A 13,098-nucleotide genomic window follows, 5' to 3' on the forward strand; every position below is an offset into this window, starting at 1 on the left:
GACCCGGAAGAGGCTCCTGGCTCCTGGCTTCGGATTGGTGCAGCTCTGGCTGTTGCCGCCAATTGGAAAGTGAACCATCGGATGAAAGACCTCTCTCTCTCTGCCTCTCCTCTCCTTGTGTAACTCTGACTTTCAAATAAATAAATCTTTAAAAAAAGAAAAAAAGACCAGATGGTATGAAGTTAAGCCCTGCCTCCAGAAGGTATAAAAACCAATCCACATCTCTCAATCACGGCTCCTTCTCAGAACAGTCTGAAACAGAGTGCTCTGGCTGTTTTGAAAATTCAGCTTCTGCTGTATGGAGAAAAAGTATTAATTGAACTTCTGAATTATCTGACATTGAAGAAATGAAATGAGATTCTTTGCTGTCACCTACTGAGACACATTCACAGTTAAGATCCATTAAAATGAGTAACACTTTCAATAAAATCTCCCCAAGTTAGTACTTTCTAATTTGTGAAGTTATTGTGTGATTTTTCTATACAGTTCATATCTTTCTTTCCTATACCTAAACTCTTCTGCCTAACTGGCTTGGTAACACTCATTCACCTTTTAGAAGAATCAAGGACTACTTAGATAAAGGAAAAAAGACCAATTACTCGCTGAGCTTGTTGCCGAGTTCTTGGAGAGCTTGCTCTTGTTCATGACAGATTTTTTTCAATTGCTGGTTTTCATCCTGGAGGCTAAGGAACTCCTTCAAAACAAGAAATGAGCAAAAAAAAAAAAAGTAATTAAAAAAAAAAAAGAAACTCCACATGGTGTGTGTGTATGTGCGTGGGTACCCTTAATAAGGAACAAATATCCCTTAGCTTTCAGTAAGAAACAAAACCATGTGTCCAGAGCTGTTTCCTAGCTGCTCTGTGTAGCAACTATTTTCCATTCACTTCCTCCTCATTGATATTTGAGATAAGTAGTACATCCTGTTTTCTTGGTATAAATGTAACTTATGATTTAAGTTTGAAATAAGTTAACATTTTTAAATAAGTTAACATTTATTAAGATATAATTGTTAAAGTTTTACCACTATTTACTTTTTTAAGACTAGTCATTTGTTGGGTCTCATTTCTAAGATGAGATAAGGCATCTTTCTCCTTTTGAAGATCTTCCTGTAAAGTTTGCCTCCATTCCTTCTCAATCTTCAAATCAGTTTCCAGCTGAACCCTTGAATGATAAAATAACAAACAGAAGTTCAAGTGCTATTTCTCATGTAAGAGTTACATGCATTCTTTAATAAGAGCAACTTTCTGATTACTTTTTCTTTTTTTCTTTTTTTTTTTTTCTTTTTGACAGGCAGAGTTAGACAGTGAGAGAGAGAGACAGAGAGAAAGGTCTTCCTTCCATTGGTTCACCCCTCAGATGGTCACTATGGCCAGCGTGCTGCACTGATCCGAAGCCAGGAGACAGGTGCTTCCTCCTGGTCTCCCGTGCTGGTGCAGGGCCCAAGCACGTGGGCCATCTTCCACTGCACTCCCGGGCCACAGCAGAGAGCTGGACTGGAAGAGGAGCAGTTGGGGCAGAATCCGGAGCCCCAACCGGGACTAGAACCCGGGGTGCTGGTGCCGCAGGCGGAGGATTAGCCTAGGGAGCTGCGGCGCCGGCCTACTTTGACTTTTTTAACAAAAGGTTTACTTATTTATTTAAAAGCAGTCAGACAGAAAGAGAGAGAGATCTTCCATCTGCTGGTTCACTCGCCAAATGGCTGCAAAGGCCAGGGCTGGGCCAGACAGAAGCCAGGAACTCCAGCCGAGTCTCCCACATGGGTGGCAGGGTCTCAAGTATTTGAGCCATCATGCGCTACTTTTCCAGATGCATTAATATGGAGCTGGATCCGAAGCAGAACAGCCAGTACTCAAACTGATGTGCCAACATGAGATGCTGACGTCACAAGCAGTAGCTTAATCTGCTACACAACACCAGCCCCCATTTTTGTTTTTCTTATGCATTTCCTCCATACACTTTCTTTCTTTTCTTGTTTTTAAAGATTCATTTATTTACTTAAGAGGAAGAATCACAAAGAGAGGTCTTCTATCCCAGTGGCCAGAGCTGGGCCTGCCTGAAGCCAACCAGGAGTCTCCCACATGCGTGAGTACAGGGGCCCAAACATTTGGGTCATCTTTTGGTGTTTTCCCAGGCCATCAGCAGGGAGCTGAACTGGAAGTGGAGCAGCCGGGACTCGAACCAGTGACCACATGGGATGCTGGCACTACAGGCGGCGGCTTTACCACTACGCCACAGCACCAGGCCCCAATTTGTTTCTTTTTAAAACTTATTTTATTTGAAAGGCCCAGAGACAGAAAAGAGAGAGACAGATAACCTCCCTTTTTAGCTGGATGGCTCCCCAAATGCACACACAATCTGGGGCTGGGCCAGGAGCCGGGAACTCCATCAGGGTCTCCCACACGGGTGGCAGGGACCCAAGTACGTGAGCCATCACCTGCAGCCTCCCAGGGCGTGCATTAGCAAGAGGCTGGAATCAGGAGTGCAGCCAGGATCCGAATCCAGGCACTCTGATATGGAAGTGTCCCAAGTGGTATTTTAATCACTACACCAAACGCCTACCTCATCCTACGTATTTTTTGGAAAACAAGGTCAGCAGCAGAATTTTTTTTTTTTTTTGGACAGGCAGAATGGACAGTGAGAGAGAGAGAGAGAGAGAGAGAGAAAGGTCTTTGCCATTGGGTCACCCTCCAATGGCCGCCGCGGCCAGCGCACCGCGCTGATCCGATGGCAGGAGCCAGGTACTTCTCCTGGTCTCCCATGGGGTGCAGGGCCCAAGCACTTGGGCCATCCTCCACTGCACTCCCTGGCCACAGCAGAGAGCTGGCCTGGAAGAGGGGCAACTGGGACAGAATCCGGCGCCCTGACCGGGACTAGAACTTGGTGTGCCGGCGCCGCAAGGCGGAGGATTAGCCTAGTGAGCTGCGGCGCCGGCCCAACAGCAGAACTTTCTGATCACTAAGTGTCAGCTCATTTGCTAGCCAGGAAAAAAAAATCCTTGCTAAATGACTTTATCATTTATTAATTCTATATATATAAATGCGGTATAAACATACTATGCTATACTGAATTGTAACAACTGGTTACACCCTGAGAATAGAACTAAGAAAGGAACGGGGACTTTTAATTATTGTTACTTCTATGCCATATGAAAAATGACATAAGGAGTTAATTAAAAACATTCTGATAAGAATTACAGCAATTACTAAATCAATTTAACATAATCAGCCTTGGTATTACTTTGGAGATTACTGTTGGAAATTAAGTACAGGACAGATCGAAGACTACCCAGGCACTGGGAAAGTCCGCGCTGCGTGGGAATGTCAGTTCCCGTCTGGAAGCACTCTCAGCACTGTGGAAGGTGCTAGCTGGAGAAACGAAAGGAATCGAGTGCCTGCGGTTCTGCCAAAAATGTAGCTTCCATAATTCTGGGCAAGATAAATACATGTAACATTGTAGTTTCTAATGCTTTACATTTTAACTGTAATAGTATTTTATAACACTGAACATATTACAGTATTGTGTCAGTATTTTTGTGTTAACACCGTCATTACTTTCAGCTGTTTTCTCATAGTAAGCATTTTCATCTACAGCAAAATACTATCTTGTAGAATAAATTTTACATTTTATATTTCAGGCTGAAAAGAAGAGACAGCTGAAAATGGAATTTAAAAGCTGTGGTAAGCACTATTTCACTGCTCATTTAAAAGGAATGTTGATAAGCATATGTTACTTATACTGAAGTAACTAAAGTATAGAGTATTTAGAGTAAACCTGTTGGGTGGCCTCATCAACCAGAACCAGAAACAAGCAAAGGAAAAATTTTCAGTTATATAAATATGTAGTAAAAATACATGTTGAATAACAAAGGCAGAAACAAAGAAAAAAAGGAGGAAATATAGTTACATTAAAAAATTAAATATTTAAATGGAAAAAAAACATTAAGAACAAAATTTTAAAATAAACAAGGGCAGGCATTTGGGCAAGTGGTTGAGCCATTAACTAGGATGCCACTCCCCACATCAGAGTGCCTGTGTTCAATACCTGGCTCTGGCTCCTGACTCCAGCTTCCTGCTACTGTGAGCCCGGGGAAGGTGCTGGCAGGCCAAGTACTTGGGCTCCTGCCACTTATGCGGGAGACCTGCACTGGATTCCCAGTCTGCAGCTTCAGCTCTCTGGTCATTGTAGGCATTTGGGGAATGAACCAGTGGATGTGAATATGCTTGTTCTCTTTCATGCTCTCTGCTTCCCAGTTTTTTTAAAATAAACAATAAATGCATAAAACATTTCACTAAATTTGAAAGACTGGGGGCCAGCATTGTGGTACAGTGGGATAAGCCACCACCTACAATGCTGGTATCTCATATCAGAGTGCCAGTTCAAGTTTTAGCTGCTCCACTTCCGATCCAGCTCTCTGCTAACGCTCCTGGGAAAGCAGCAGTAGAGGACCCAAATATTTGGGCCCCTGCTCTCACCCGTGGGATCCCAGGATTGAGTTCCAGGCTCCTGGCTTCAGCCTGGCCCAGCCCTGGCTGTTGTAGCCGTCTGGAGAGCGAACCAGCAAATTGAAGATCTCTGTGTGTTGTGTGTCTCTCTGAAACTCTGCCTTTCAAATAAATAACATTTTTTTAAAAAATGTGAAAGGCTGAGGTTAAACACATAAAAAATTCTTACAAATAAGTATTAAAAAGCTGATTACTTCAAAGGAAAGAAATAGTTGACTTTAAAGAGCAACTCACAAAAAAATACAAAAGGCTATCTCTAGTAATCAAAGATATGAAAACTCAAAACAGTAAGGTACAATTTTCCAGGCTAGAGGGCCAGTGCTGTGGCGCAGTGGGTTAATCCTCTGCCTGCAGCACGGGCATCCCACCTGGGTGCTGGTTCTAGTCCTGGCTGCTCCTCTTCGAACCCAGCTCTCTGCTGTGGCCTGGGATAGCAATGGAAGATGGCCAAGGTACTTGGGACCTGCACCCACGTGGGAGACCAGGAAGAAGCACCTGACTCCTGGCTTCGGATCGGCGCAGCTCTGGCCGTAGTGGCCATTTGGGGAGTAAACCCCCCCCCCCAAAAAAAGGGTTACTTTAGATTAACTATAACATGATGGTCTAGACTTACGTTAATGGATAGGATACAGTATCCATGATGTAGTAAATATACAAGATACTAAAGAGTGTACAGCATGTTCCTATTTTAAAAATTACAAAAAAAATTATGTATACCAGGAAAACTTAGGGACACTTGTTAAAATGTTTCAAAAAGGTTAGTTTTCATTTTCTTCATACTGTATCATCTTTTCTGAGGTTCTCACCAAGAGTACGTAATCTTTTCATAAGGAGAAACTAATACAGTTATTTCCATTTTAGGGGAACAAACAGAATTCACCTTTCTCTGACAAAATCTCAGCTGCCCATCTCCAAACACACAGTTCCAAGTTTTCAGAACCATCAGGGGTCCCCCTGCTCTCCAAACTGATAATGTGGTCATGTTCTACCAAAATGGTGCCAACCGAGAGACAGTGATTTTCACAGTTTGACCAGAGACAACACCTCTTTGCACTGCACTCAGTCCTGCTCGGTGCTTTACCAACACAGGGGAGGGACCTGGCTGCACCTTCTTTGGGCGGGGATCATGTAACAGCAATACTGAAGAATATGTTGTATCACTGCAGAATAAGTATCAGATTTGCCTTACCTAGGATTTTGTGAAGCAAAAAAGTGACTCAGTGAGAGAGTGCCATTTGCCATTGCTTCAAGACAACATTCTGCTACCTGGCCAAGTGCCCCAGTCTTGCTTTTCCTGTGTTTCATTTGGCAGGGCACAGGAATGGACACAGCAAAGCTGGGGCACCAACAATAAACTTGATGACTTAAACGTTCCCTAGGATGTTGGTTGCCAAAGGAAGCCCTGAAAGCTCTGGCTATACCTTTCTAAAAGCACTTAAAATTAAGAGGGAATTTCAGATGACAAGCTATCTTTGTTTTTGGAGGGTAAGCTTTAGTTCCATAATATACAAATGACACAAGTTTTCAAATAGGCTAAGATTCCCCAGATTAAAGACTTATTCTAGGGGCCGGCGCCGTGGCGCAGCAGGTTAATGCCCTGGCCTGCAGCTCCAGCATCCCATATGGGCGCCAGTTCGAGATCTAGCTGCTCCACTTCCAATCCAGCTCTCTGCTATGGCCTGGGAAAGCAGTAGAAGATGGCCCAAGTCCTTGGGCCCCTGCATCCGCGTGAGAGACCCAGAAGAAGCTCCTGGCTCCTGGTTTCGGATCAGCACAGCTCCAGCTGTTGCGGCCAATTGGGGAGTGAACCATCGGATGGAAGACCTCTCTCTCTCTCTGCCTCTCCTCTCTGTGTAACTCTTTCAAATAAATAAATAATAAGTTTTTTAAAAAAAGACTTATTCTATATATCAATTCTTCAAAAATATTTTTAAGGAATTATTTTATTTATTTGAGAGATAGAATTACAGAGAGGTGTCTTCCATCCACTGGTTCACTCCCCCAAATGGCTGCAGCGGCCAAAGCTGGGCCTGTCAGAAGCCAGGAGCCAGGAGCTTCTTCTTTTCCTATGCGGGTTCAGGGGCCCAAGGACTTGGGCCATCCTCCATTTCTTTCCCAGGCCATAGCAGGGAGCTGGATCAGAAGTGGACCAGCCAGGACTCAAACCAGCGCCCATATAGGATGCCAGCATTGCAGGCAGCGGCTTTACCCACAAAGCCACAGCGCCGGCCCCCAAAATATTTTTGCAGTAAACGGAGAAGCAGCTTAGAATTCTGGTTCTAAATGAGATGGAGTAAACACATTACTCCTATCTCTCCAACTAACTTAAGCTCAAAACCCTTGCCATTAAACACATAATAAACATAAGATGCCTCTGAAGGGCACAGAGAAAGATCAGTTAGGAAATTTAAGACTCAAGGATCAATACGGTGGTGAGTTGCTAAGATTTTTCTCCTGTAGTTCAGATTGACTAACCTAACCCTCAACCTATAAAAACCAAATGGGCGCAGACCAAAAAAGCCCCCAAAAAAGCCTGCTCTTTTTCCAAAGGGCTAGAAAGGAGACAACATAGCAACATAAAAGCCATTTTGACCATGCTGTATTCCAACAAAACAGGAGAGGAAAAAGCAAGCAAAATCAAAAAAAGGAACAAAACACAGGAAAACAAAATGAACAGTAAAATGGTAGACTTAGGCTCTAATATGTCAATGATTACACTAAATGTAAATGGACCAAACATACTATGAAACACAGAGTTAGCAGGATTAAAACAACATAAACTTTATGCTGTGTAAGAGGAACTCACTTCAAATACAAAGATACATTGAAAGATGACGGGGCTGGGGCCAGCGCTGTGGTGCAGTGGGTTAAGGTCCCAGCCTACAGCGTCAGCATCCCATATGGATGGCAATTAGAGTCCTGGCTGCTCCTCTTCCAATCCAGCTCTCTGCTATGGCCTGGTAAAGCAATGGAAGATGGCCCAAGACCTTGGGCCCTTGCAGCTGTGTGGAGACTGGAAGAAGCTCCTGGCTCCTGATCAGCTCAGCTCTGCCTACTGTGGTCATTTGGGGGAGTGAACCAGCAAATGGAAGGCCTCTCTCTCTCTTGCTCTACCTCTCTCTGTAACTCTGTCTTTCAAATAAATTTAAAAAAAAAAAAAAAAGAAAGAAAGAAAGATGATAGGATTGGCATTGTGGTGTAACAGGTTAAGCCACCACCTGCAGCCAGCATCCCATACAGGTGCTGAATCAAGTCCCAGCTATTCCACTTCCAATCCAGCTCCCTGCTCATGTGCCTGGAAAAGCAGAAGATGGCTCAAGTCCTTGAGCCCCTGCAAGTCCTTTGAGACCCCAAAGAAGCTCCTGGCTCCTAACTTAGGATCGGCCCAGCTCTGGCATCCCCAGGCATTTGGGGAGTGAACCAGCGGATGGAAGACCTTTCTGTCTCTCCCCCTCTCTCTCTCTAACTCTCTAAAATAAATAAAATAAATCTTAAAAAAGAGAGAAAAACTTAGAAACTTATATATAATACACAACATGTGGTCTTGTTCAATGATCTATTAACAGAAACTTAACTCTCGGCCGGCGCCGCGGCTCAATAGGCTAATCCTCCGCCTTGCGGCGCCGGCACACCGAGTTCTAGTCCCGGTCGGGGCACCGATCCTATCCCGGTTGCCCCTCTTCCAGGCCAGCTCTCTGCTGTGGCCAGGGAGTGCAGTGGAGGATGGCCCAAGTGCTTGGGCCCTGCACCCCATCGGAGACCAGGATAAGCACCTGGCTCCTGCCATTGGACCGGCGCGGTGCGCCGGCCGCAGCGCGCCTACCGCGGCGGCCATTGGAGGGTGAACCAACGGCAAAGGAAGACCTTTCTCTCTATCTCTCTCTCTCTCACTGTCCACTCTGCCTGTCAAAAATTAAAAAAAAAAAAGAGAGAAACTTAACTGTCATTTTCCATAGTTGCTTTCTTTTAATAACAACAATAGTATGTATTTACTAGCGGAAAACTCAGGATGTTTATACAGTTAAATGAAGATACCCCTGTCAATGCTGCATCAGTCCTTTGAGACATTAACTCGCCAGAATATGTATCCTTTAACTCTTTTTGATGTTTAAATACACATAAGAGCATTTTAACTTTATCTAAAAAAATTGGATATTTGGCAGTGTGCCTTTGGTGTAGCAGTTAAAATGCTGCATGGGACATCCCACACTGGAGTGCCTGGGATCAAGTCTGGGCTCTACTCTCCATTCCAGACTCTTGCTAACATGCACCTTGGGAGGCAGCAGATGATGGCTCAGGTACTTGGGTCCTTGCCACCCATAGAGGAGACTCAGATCGAGCTCCTGGCTCCTGGCCTCCACTTGGCCCATTCTCCACTGCTTTCCCAGGCCATAGCAGGGAGCTGGATCAGAAGTGGAGCAGCAAGTCTCTAACCAGCAACTTTATGGGATGCCAGCATCGAAGGAGAAGGCTTAACCTGCTATGCCACAGTGCCGGTCCCTGGATATAGACATGTATCCATCATATGAAGTACTACTTAAAATGTTCTCAGAAAATCACATATTCTTTGATAATATAAGTTCACTGAAGTTACAAAAACATACTATACTCGGTATCTAGAAATTCAATGGTCACAATATTAATATTAACAGCAGAAAGAATAAAACTCTCCTAGAACTAGAAAACAGCAAGATAGTTGAAATTGCTGCACAAACAGTTAAGGGAGTTGGGGAAGAGGCTGTGGTGTAGCAAGCTAAGAATCCACCTGCATGGCACTAGCATCCAACATGGGCACAGGTTTGTGTCCCAGCTGCTCCACTTCAGATCCAGCTCTCTGCTATGGCCTGGGAAAGGAGTAGAAGATGGCCCAAGTCCTTGGGCTGCTGTACTTATATGGGAGACCCAGAAGAAGCTCCTGGCTCCTTTGGGTCAACTCAGCTGTGAACACTGCAGCCATTTGGAGAATGAACCAGTGGATGGAAGACCTTTCTGGCTGTCTCTCCCTCTCAGTCTGCAACTCTACCTCTCAAATAAATACAATCTAACAAACAAACAAACAAAAACAGTTAAGGGAACAAAAGCACATTATCAGGGCCAGCGTTGTGGCATAGCAGGTGAAGCCACTGCCTGTAGCACTGGTATCCCATATGAGCACTGGTTCTAGTCCCACCTGCTCCACTTCAGATCCAGCTCCCTGCTAATGCACCTGGGAAAGCAGCAGAAGATGGCCCAGGTGCTTGAGCCCCTGCACCTACATGGGAGACCCCAAGGAAGCTCCTGGCTCGTGGCTTTGGACCGGCCAAGCTGTGGCCATTGCAGCCATGTGAGGAGTGAACCAGCAGATGGAAGATCACTGTCTCTCCCTCCCTCTCTCTTGCCCTCTGTAAACTCTACCTTGAAAATAAATAAATAAATCTTAAAAAAAAAAAAAGAAGCATATTACCACAAATTATATTTCCTAATTTTTTTTTTGTTTGTAAAGTAAGCACTATGACCTCACAGCATCATTAGATAAATAAAAATACTGATATTCTACCATTGTGTGTCTCCTCCCCCTCCCCCCAAAAAAAGGAGGTGGGGTAGTAGAACTATGCTAATTCAAGTATTTATTTCCAGGGAATAAATACTCACAGCTGTCTCTCCTTCTGGGCGATCTGTTTCTGCAGACTGTTGGATTTACTCAGACATTCTTGTAGATATTTCTCGTCTTCAGCTTCAGCTTCCATTTGCGCCTTCTCTGCTTGCTGCAATCTGGTGTAATTCAAATCAACTTTGGGTAAAACTGAGGCTAGAACTAGGGTGTAAAAGGGTGAAGAAGACAAAGAAAAGAAAAATGGGGAAATAGAAACATTTCTAAATGAAAACAAAGTTTGGGGAAAACTCACAAACTCAAACGTGAAAGAGCCACACAATGTCTAGAAACTATTTTGTGATTTTTTTTTCCAGTATAACATATAATATGCCCAGAATACGATCTTCAAATTTGTTTTATTTATCTTTCATAATTAACAATGCAAAGCAATACAGCCTTTACCACTTAGGTAGAGCGTAATGAATCAAATTTCAAAATCTAACAGGTATGTTAGTGCCTTTATACAAAACCATGAAAATCATAGCACTATGCCTACACTAGGTAAAGAAGCCACACTGTCGCGCTACGCTCAGATGTGTACGCCAGGAATCACGTGTGCTGCAAGGCCGAGAGCAAAGACCTGCAACTACTCCAAATGACAGCCGAGTCTCTCCTATGGGATCTCTATGCATTCACTAAATTATGCCAAAGCCATGTGACGTCTATGGGTGTGGACATAGATGGGCTTTTTTTTTAAAGAGACAAAACAAATTTAGTGCTAGTTGGCATCATTGTCTAGAGATCATTTTTGTTCCTCCAAATGAATATTAAAAATCAGCTAAAAATGTAATTTTGATTTTTTCTATTTTTATTCGTAACTCATTGTTTCTCCCTATGCCTAGTTCTACTTCCTGCCTCCTTTGGCCATCTAAGATTTCTCAGTTTAATTTCAGTGTTTTTATAAGAAAATATCTCCAAAGATTCAAGGAACCTTAACTCCTTATTGCAAATCACAAATTTCTGTTCAATTAACTATTAAAAAACCTGTCACTATCTTTTTGCCTGAAAACCATACCCCATAGGGCAACCCCCACACATTTCAGAAACAGAAATGCTGCTTCCAAAGAATGGAGAGTAACATTTACGTTATCTCTAATCAAAATTTAAATTTAAATGTCAGGGTGGTGGAGGTGCTCTTCTTTAAGGTTAGAGAGAATAAGAGAACGTCAGATGAGGTAGGCCTGGAAGTTGTGCTATCACCAGCGAGAGCTGTGGGGACTGGAAGACTGTGACGCTGAAGCAGGGGGCGGCGGCCGTCATGGGCTGTCAACTACCTGACAGCCAGGAAAGGGGTCGTCAAGCCAACAGTGGGCCAATGGAGAAAAAAAATCAGTGCCAACACATTGTGAAACTAAGGGTTAACTGGTTTTTAAACAATTTGTATGTTTTCCATCAAAAAGTTGCTAAAAAAGATAAAACTGCATTTGTAAATCCTGACCTCCAAAGGGCCAATACTCGAACCGGCCCTCGTACACGAGGTTTGAGGGGAGCATTTCTGGAAATCCAAGTGTGCCCATTCTGCTGTATGGCAAGGGACCACAGCAGCCAACCAAGAAACGGACAGGGCTCCTAACACCCTTTTACTTAACAGCATAAATTCTTTTCTATTTAATATAGTACAAAACTGTTGATTCTCTTTTAGTCTGGTTAAATGAGTAGTTTTCAGAAAGAGATATCCTTGACCAGCTTGTACTGGTCCTGAGTGTCAGTGCTGGCACATTTCACCAATGACATTGCAATTGTCCTAGTTTGAGTTAACAAATCATTGTCACTTCATAATGGAATGGACAGAAATCAAAGACAGAAAAAGGTAATAAAGATGTCCAAAATGTAAAAATGGGGATAAAGAAAACAAAAAAGAAAAAAGAAGAAAGAGGATGTCAATAAAAGAATATTCATGTCCATAAAGCATTAATAGTTATGTTTTTCATAAGTAGATTCAAAGAAAGCAATGATAAGACACATGTTGACACCAACATGACGGGGCAATGGAAATACATTACATTTTCCAACAATAAAAGTGAAAAATGCTAATATAAACCAATTCAATTTAAACAAAATTGTATCTTGGGTTGGGTTGAGGGTCCTAGGTCAAAGAAACAAAACTAAACTACCAATTCAGAATGCCTGATTTCAGATAAAGAGATGGTGAATGGAAAAGAACATGACAATTAATATGCATGGGAATCAATCAGGGATAATCCCACCACGGATTTTGTTCATTTTGAATTTTTTAAGGTTTTTGTTTGTGTATTTGTTTTATATAGTAGGTTGAACCACAGAAAACTGCTGATATTAGGCTTTTAAAAAAAATCTACAAAATGGCAAACTGAAACAAATCAGCCTAATATAAAGCAACTTGATTCCATGCAACAACCAAAACAAAAGGCAAAATCCTGCTGGGCTTAAACAAAAAACATGTCTAATTTATATTTTCCTAACGGTTTCTGTGGCAGGTGTCAGAGTTGAATAAAGAAAAAAGGGAGGAAGAAGGGGGAAGAAAGAAACTAAGATTGGAAGTGGTGTACCTTTGTTCCAGCTGCCTCATGGCTGCAGTAATTTTACTGGTTTTTTCCTCTAGTCGGGCAATTATTTCATTTTTTTCTTTTAAGCCATCTTCAGAACCCTATTTATAAAAATATGAAAACTATACTGGTTTTCATTTCTTAAAAAAATTTACTTATTTTGAAATCCAGAGTTACAGAGAGAGGAAAAGACAGACAGAAGAGAGACATCTTCCATCCACTGGTTCACTCCCAGAAGGCCACAATGGCCTGTACTGTGCCAGATAGAAGCCCGGAGCCGGGAGCTTTACCCAGGTCTCCCACGTAGGTGGCAGGGGCCCAAACACTTTGGTCATCTGCTGCTTTTCTCATTAGCCATTAGCAGGGAGCTGGAAGGAAAGTGGAACAGCCAGGGCACAAACCAGCAGCATTACCTGCTAAGCCACAATGCCACCCCAAC

At 43.0% G+C, this 13,098-nt stretch overlaps 1 protein-coding gene across 4 annotated transcripts in view; it reads right to left on the reverse strand.

Annotated features, from left to right (window-relative positions):
- The window catches only part of RUFY2 (RUN and FYVE domain containing 2), a 44,107-nt gene that overhangs the window by 7,743 nt on the left and 23,266 nt on the right, over positions 1–13,098 (reverse strand). For 2 of the 4 annotated variants that reach the window (XM_062215263.1, XM_062215260.1), the window contains exons 12-15: positions 12,663–12,760; positions 10,134–10,253; positions 1,032–1,161; positions 600–694 (exon numbers count right to left, since the gene is read on the reverse strand). In XM_062215263.1, coding sequence (XP_062071247.1) covers positions 600–694; positions 1,032–1,161; positions 10,134–10,253; positions 12,663–12,760 — 443 coding nt within the window. The other 2 variants (XM_062215264.1, XM_062215262.1) reach the window with 2 other exon arrangements.

The sequence above is a fragment of the Lepus europaeus genome, chromosome 17 (assembly GCF_033115175.1).
Source record: "Lepus europaeus isolate LE1 chromosome 17, mLepTim1.pri, whole genome shotgun sequence".
NCBI lineage: Eukaryota > Metazoa > Chordata > Mammalia > Lagomorpha > Leporidae > Lepus > Lepus europaeus.